At 46.7% G+C, this 7,704-nt stretch overlaps 2 protein-coding genes across 2 annotated transcripts; both read right to left on the bottom strand.

The window, feature by feature from the left end:
• Positions 1–618, bottom strand: SARC_02939 (hypothetical protein; the record flags this gene model as incomplete). Its single annotated transcript, XM_014303284.1, has 1 exon — positions 1–618. One exon carries the CDS (start codon positions 616–618, stop codon positions 1–3), a length of 618 nt encoding a protein of 205 aa, XP_014158759.1.
• A 340-nt stretch (positions 619–958) lies between these two features.
• On the bottom strand, positions 959–1,468 carry SARC_02938 (hypothetical protein; the record flags this gene model as incomplete). The annotated part of the gene is made up of 1 exon (XM_014303283.1): positions 959–1,468. One exon carries the CDS (start codon positions 1,466–1,468, stop codon positions 959–961), a length of 510 nt encoding a protein of 169 aa, XP_014158758.1.
• Positions 1,469–7,704: the final 6,236 nt, after the last annotated feature.

Here is a 7,704-nt window from a genome sequence, read left to right as displayed (position 1 = left end):
TCAACAAGGCGTGTCGCTTAACCGTCGGTATGCGGCATCCATTTCAATGCTTTGGTAGCAATACCTCACCAGAGCGTCCAAAGCCGTCTCTATTTTGACACAAATACCAAATAGTATGGAAGCCTTGGTCACATATTTCGCGCTATCCCTTTGAAATGCCAATTCCTCCGCGAGACCAGCAAAGCACCGCTCAAGGTACCTCCGTTCACTTGTCATGTCGGCAAGCTCACACTCATACTCTCGGAAAAATATGTCCGTAAATCGTTTGCGAGCATTGTCTGCGACCATATCACACGTCCTTCTCAGAGATGAGTTATAGCCAAGAAGAATGGCAAAACGCTCCCCTGTAATGCATACGTCCTTGCATAGCCTACATAAACCTCTGTCGTCTCTTACATACTGCGACTCCGAATTTGGCACAGGTGGCCGTGTGCACAGTTTGCCGAGTGCCTCAACTGCACGCACACCGATCTTTGGTCGAGAATCGTTCCAGAGATTTTGCAGTGCAGTCTCAATTTGGGCAAGACATCGCTGTCGCATACAGTTGCGCTCAGAGATAACGTCAGACACCGTTTCCTTCTCACTGCGAATCTGTGTTTGCAGCCACGCTAACACCATTATCCCGGCGGCGATAACGTCCAAGCTTTCGGCAAACCGGCAGGCAACTTAATTCGCTGACCGACGGAGGCCGCACCCAAGATTGGTGTATGCGCCCTATTGTTTGCCGCATCCGTTCATTCCTTGACCTTCTCAGCACGGAATGAGGGGACCTTGGCAAACGCCAACGCAGACCCGACAAGGGATATGTGCGACTGAAGAGTTCCTGGGGAGAGCTGCTTACATTCCTTGGCAAGAAATTTTCGAGCAGCAGAAGACAATGATATTTGACCCGTCTATCCTTCCAGGTGTATGCCTTCTGTAGAAGATCAAAAGCTGAGTTAATCAGCCTCTTCCACGTCTAGCCCTTCTCCGTGTGTCGAAGGTGATGCAACACTGCCCGTCGTTCTTCGATCGGAGCCGTGCGAAAAGGAGATCGCATGAAAAGCCACTGCTCATAATCTCCAGAAAACACTAGATCCACATCTTGCCCAATAATTGGGGAGATAGGGGAGATGTATGCGCGAAGCTGCGATCTGTGCCGACGCACCTCCTTGCTTCGGAAAGAGATGGTATATGTAACCGGGCCATCCTGCGATCGAACAGTAGCAGGGCCCTTCCATTTATCATCCGCCTTCGGGCGGTCAGGGGAAGTCTTGAACTTGACTAGGGAACCTGGAGCGAGGTCTGGGGCACGTTTGCGAACCTTATTCGCCATCACCCTTTGTGCTTCCTTGGCACGCTGGGTACGCTGGAAGGCGGCATCATCACGGACCAGAGCACGGACCGAGTTTTCAGTGGCCAGCAGGCGGCGTACGTCCGCCTCCAGCTTGAACTCACGCTCACCATCACACACACGGTTCGTAGCCATAGTGTATGGGGCAAAGCCTTGAGTGGCCGTGGTCGCAGCATTATAACAGTTGCGAAACCTGTAGCGCCAAGGGACCCATCGCCCTCATCCTTGGCGGTCATATAATTGAGGATCCAATCCTGAGCAACCTTCACCATCGCTTCAGCGGCGCCTTGGCTTGATGATGATTAGTGGTGACATCATGAACCTCGCCGCCGGACTGTTGTGCAAACTCAGCGAACTAATTGGCCATAAACACGGAGTCTTTGTCACACCTGTACAATTTGGGCTGGCCCCACGGGTGAACAACCTCATTAAGGAACTTAATGGCCTTCCGAGCACTCTTAGAACGGGTAGGCTTCACCAGAACCATCGAAGTGGCTCTGCAAAAGATGTGTATACCCAGCTAAGATATGGTCAAACAGCCCACGCCCACGCTTGGGTTGTTGGAGTAAACCTAACTCCTGTGTACCATGCGAAGCACAAAGCTGACACCGATGACACGAACGCTTGACAACTCGAATCAACGAACGCAGGCCGCTCCAACCGTACAGTGCATGTGTGTATGTATACCTTGTGCGTGGCAGCAATCGCAGTATGGACCTCTGGCCACGAGAGAACAAAACCACGAACACGGTACGGAGAAGGGCCCTCCATAGCCAGCTTGACAGCAGACTCAACCTCCTCCTTAAATTGAGGCAAGTACCGCTGCACGGCAGCCTGTACCTGCTCATGGCGAGTACTAGCCCGACGCACACGTCGATTAGGCATCTTGCGCTTAGGCTCTGTGGCCTGTGCCGCCTGACGTTCAAGTGCAGCCAACTCCACCAGAGTGGGTTGGGGGGCAGCCGTCTGAGAGACTACAGTAGTAGATGTATTTCCATATACGTTAATAACGTTATACGTCGTCAGTCCGAGAGTAATTTGGGACTTGTTCTCAAATTAATATAAGTATAGACGGGTCAGCCCGAGAGAACCTAAGAGTAATTTGAGACTTCTTCTCAGATTATTCTATTTATGGGATACGGGCCACCGGCTAGCCGAGAGCCGAGGTCCGAGACTGAGTGTATTAACAGAGAATATGTTATATTTATTTCTAGAAAATATATCCGAGTGCTAAAGTGTTCTGCATAAGGTTTCTCATACTGGTCATATGAGATTTTACTCTGGCCAACCCAAGTGGTTGAACACTAGTACAAACACCATCAGTATATAACTGAGAGTGAGATCATAAATAAATTCATCTCGAACGCACCATACTTTAGATACACTAGCAATTTACTATTAGTCCCCCACATCGCACGCTATCAACTCCGCGGACTAGTACGGAGAACAGAGCAAGCGGCTCCGCCAGCTACACCACCAGGAACGAACACGTCACACTGACGCCAAAATTCCTGAGGAACCTGATACTTGGGCGCCCCTGGCCGACAACCGGCACAACAGCGTAGGACCCCAGCGCAGCGGTGGCATCTCTTCATGCCCATACCGGAAAAAGACAAGACGCCTTTCTCCGGCGGGATAATAATGGGTTCCCGTGATAACAACGACAACATGGGCTGGAACCACGGCGCATCAGTGAGATAAGGGCACATTAACGTGATGTCCGCTTCATCCGCAATAACCTTAGCTAACACACGCGGGATTGCGGCCCACGGACAGTTGTCCCACAAATTGAGGAACGTCTACAATTGGGAAGACGCGCCACCTTCCAAAGAAGGGGGGAAATAATTCGGCAAATGGTTATTGCCCGGCAGAGCAAAACCGTCATGGATATGCGGACCCCAGCCTTATCAGCTACCTTGAAATACCTTTTATTAGCCATGTATTCATTGCTGTGGGGAGGACCCTGACGAGCGACCGGATATCGCCACGTGACTCGTCTCCTGGGGGTAACAGTTTGCGTCCCAACCGGATCCATCGACGGATCTACCTTGTGGTAAGGCGGCTCAGCATATCTGCTGTGTTATTGTCCTTACCTCGGACATGCAAGAGCTAAACGTCACGGTCCTTAGAAACCTCCTGCAAACGTGCCTGTCGTCGGCCACGAGGGTCACCTGCAAAGAACTCACGGCGCCACAGGGTCAAAAGTGCCTGATGGTCCGTGAAGATCGTGATAGGGTGATGAGTATTATTAAACACCGCTCAATGCTTCCGAAGACCGTAAACCTGCGCAAGCCATTCCTTGTCGGTGACGTGATAGTTAAGTTAGGCTGGCGAGAACTTGGAGGAAAAATATGCCACTGGCTGCAGTTTCCCATTCCTCAGCACATAAATTACCCCGCCAAGGCCAAAATGCTCCCAAGCATCAGCGAACTGGTAAAGTCGTACACCCGGCTCCGGCGTGGCGAGGACTGCACATGTCTTCAGAGCTCGTTGATTAAATCAAACGCGGCCTGCTGGTCAGCACCCCACTTGAATTTCACAAAAGGCCGGGATGGGTTTCAAAATCTTGGAGAAACCGTCGATAAACCGCTGCCAAAACGCCACCGTGTGGTACCACGACCGGACGCGGTCCTGGTTGTCAGGACGGTCAACCTCAAGCAGAGCCGCTAACCGATCAGCTGAGATTGTGACGCCCTGATGCTGGGCGTTTATAATACCCGATCCGCGCCTTGGGAAGGCCAAACTGGATATCATACTTGTCACGGCGCTCAAAGAACGCAATGAGGGGATCCCTATGCTCAGATGCACCCGCCCGAGAATATCACGATATCGTCTATATACCACTTGGTACCCTGCAAACCATCGAATAGACGATCCAGGGTCTCTTGGAATCGCCATGATGCCTCGGTAATACCAAAAGGCAGGGCCAAGTACTTGTAACGGCCCCATGGAGTCCAAAATGTCAATATGTCGTGGCTCTTTTTCTCCAGCGGAAGCTGGTTGAAACTATTTCCACAATCAACAACAGATACCCACGGCTTGCCCGCGACGTGTCCAACCATCTCTATAGGGTGGCCATTGGAATTAATCGACAGATCCTCAATGTGCTCCCTTCGGTAGGGATGTTGAACGGCTCTTGTTTCAACTTTGTCTTCCACTTAGCAACGTTAGTACAATATCGCCTATCATCTTTGGTTTGGGGGGTGATCCGAGGACTTTTGGGAACCATGAGTGAGAGACTACAGATCTCAAGCAAGTTTCAATAGCAAGAACACTCTTTTTCTTGAATGAAATCACAAGAGTTGCGTCACTCCGAAAAGCGGATCAAATTATTAACCACATCATGTTAATAATACATTTGCTCCTATGAGAGCATCGCTCCGAAAGCCGATACCTAGGTGAGAATTGCTCTGAAAGCCAAGCAACATTAATTGATCGGCGTAAGAGCGAGTGGCAGAGATTATGCTACAGAACAATATCTAAGTGTTAAAGTGTTCTGCAAAAGGTTTCTCATACTGACCATATGAGTTTTCACCCTGGCCAATCCAAGCGGTTGAACACTAGCACAAACACCTTGAGTATAAAACCAAAGGTGAGGTTGACTACCATCTTACACTCTAACAGCACAACTTCCACAGAGTATTGCGATGAGCAGGCAGCGTGCAGTGGATACTTGAACTAGTACAAGTATAAAGAACGCAAAGAGTAATTTCAGCGCTCTCCAGTGTGCTATAATATACATATAAATGTATATAGAAAAAGGATGCAGGGCAGAGATCGACCAGCAGATGGTACTTAATCAGGATTCTGAGCATTTTCCAAGTAGTATCGATTGTAAACACTGTTTTAGGTGACAACCTATAGTAAACTTAAAATAATACACACTAGAATATGGCAATCATATTGAAAGACAAAAGCACATTTGAGAGCAGTAATTGCTGTAAAGCAACACCACTACCGCATGCCAACACCAAGGGCGTTTTCGTTCAGACTCAAATATCATATTCCATTTGTGTAGAGTACGAGTTCTGATATCTTGTGTAGTTGGGGAGCAATCACCGCAGATCGAATCATCCGTATCAACACACAAGCTCTGTAAATCAAGTAAGCTTATGGAGGGCGAAACATGTACACGCAATCTACTAGAAACAAGTCGGACAAGAGGCATGATACGATATCGGAAAGAATAAAGATCAACATCAGATAGAGCTGCGGATATGCACAAATCTTGAAAGACAACAGAACAGGTGTATGACATATTTCTATGTCATGTGCTTATGTAATATGTTCACGTTATGTGTCTGTAGTATATGGTCAATGCAATATGTTTAAATAGCTCACGTTTTAAAGCAGATGACTAGTTAACCACACACTTGATCACGCTCATTGACCAAGCTCACATCGACGCCTCCTCGCAGAAAAAAATCATTCATGCAATACAAAAGAATGTGGTCATACATACAGGCCAGCGTTCGACGCACACCAGTATGTGTAATTGCACAAGAGAAAACTGTACACATCACACGTAACCAGAGTATTTGAATAAAAATATAAAAACATTTTTATCCCAGCAATCGGTATGGTTAAGAGTCGTAATAAATAGCACAAGGTGTTTACAACTCCCTGTTGCCAAGAAAAGTCATAACATGATACCATAAGCAAATATTGTGCGATCTGATATTTATCAGACGGAGCTACACAGGAATCCAACATAACTTTTATATCCGCTGTACACCCCTTGTTATATGCTATTGCTACTGAATAGTCTGGAACAGTCAGACCTCGTCTTTCCCAACATAACGTGACACAGGGCCATACTAACAATTATGGTTGTAAAAGGTTTAATTGTTCATATATATGATGTGAACTGCCTCTCTGTTCACTCTCTAGAGAGCGGTAGATTGTTTACTAACGTTTCACTACGTCAATTCAGCTGTATTCACCAGACAACTTTACACACCACACGTAACCAGAGTATTTGAATTAAAAATAAAGACATTTTTATCCCAGCAATCGGTATGGTCAAGAGTCGTAATAAATATATTCCTCTTTTGGTCGAATATTTCTTTTGGCGGGTAAATTTTTGTATAACAACAAGTACTTTTAGCAGTGGCCAGTGCTGTGGGACTTTGGGAGTTGGGAGTTGGAACTTAGGACTCCGATCAGGTCTCACCGTCTCAGGGTCTGATGAGTCTCTGGGAGGGTCTGCTAGAAATATTAAATTCAACACACTCGTGGGACTAGGTGACCCGATCCGTCTCGCAATGGCTCTCGTGTAAATATATCATTCCACTCTCGCATTTCGTGTGCTTCATACATTTCGGGTGATTATTTATATGCATCTAAGCGTGTTATCGTGTTATCGTGTTATCGTTGCACTAAGTGTGTTAGCGTGTTCTCGTGTGCATGAGTGCGTCGCGTGTCGCGTGTGATTTTCGTGTGACCCTCGTACGAGTCCTACGCAGCAGCTCTCGTGGGGCGTATGTAATCATTCATGGTTCAACACACATACTCTGCTTATCGTATTCAGCCTTGTTGCAGGGCATGAGAAACGACTCAGAAACAAGATCACATGAATGTCCATTTGATTTAATTTATCTTGTTTCTGAGAGCACTGAATAGAAGCAACTGATGCAACGCACCAAGTATCCATCCCACCCTGCTAATTTCCGTCAATAGCTTTAGCTTCTCTCCGAACAATGTGAGTCCAAAAATTGAAACGGAGATGACACCCCGTGTGGTCAATTGCTAACAATCCAACTTTGAGCTGCAATATACACTAGTGGATATCGCATATGGTTTCTTCTCGGGTAGATATTCCATATATACTTCATTTCAAAGCATCACTTGCGTGACAAACTCACCGAAAAGCTATGTACAGTGCGTGAAACTAAAGATGTAACGTACAAGCGTCTAGTTGGCTATAGCTGGCTAGTAGAGATATATAATAAATACAATCCCAATTTTTATCTTGCGGCTTTGAAAATGGAAGGAACAATCTACAATGCAGTGTATATAAACATGCGACTATGTTTCAGCTCGTGCAATTCGCACAATCTCTATTACAGTATGAATGCAAGAGCTATGTATTTATTGGAAATTATCTGGAGGTAATATCATTGCAATTACATATCAGCATAGGATTCAGGGCGAACTTCTACTGACAATTCAGCATGCGTCTCCCTCTTAGCGATTGTTTCTATCATAAAAATCACTAATGGCTACAATGTCAGGTTAAGCGTGTGTCTGCGAAATATTCTTCTTCCATTTATTCCATATATTCCATATACTCGAAAACTAAGAATGCAGGTTTCAAGGCTCTGTGTGACACGTTCCACGACGCGCTCGCCTTCATCAGGTCTACTCACAAT

This window comes from Sphaeroforma arctica, assembly GCF_001186125.1.
Source record: "Sphaeroforma arctica JP610 unplaced genomic scaffold supercont1.140, whole genome shotgun sequence".
Lineage (NCBI taxonomy): Eukaryota > Ichthyosporea > Ichthyophonida > Sphaeroforma > Sphaeroforma arctica.
This window is presented reverse-complemented; position numbering and strand designations above follow the sequence as displayed.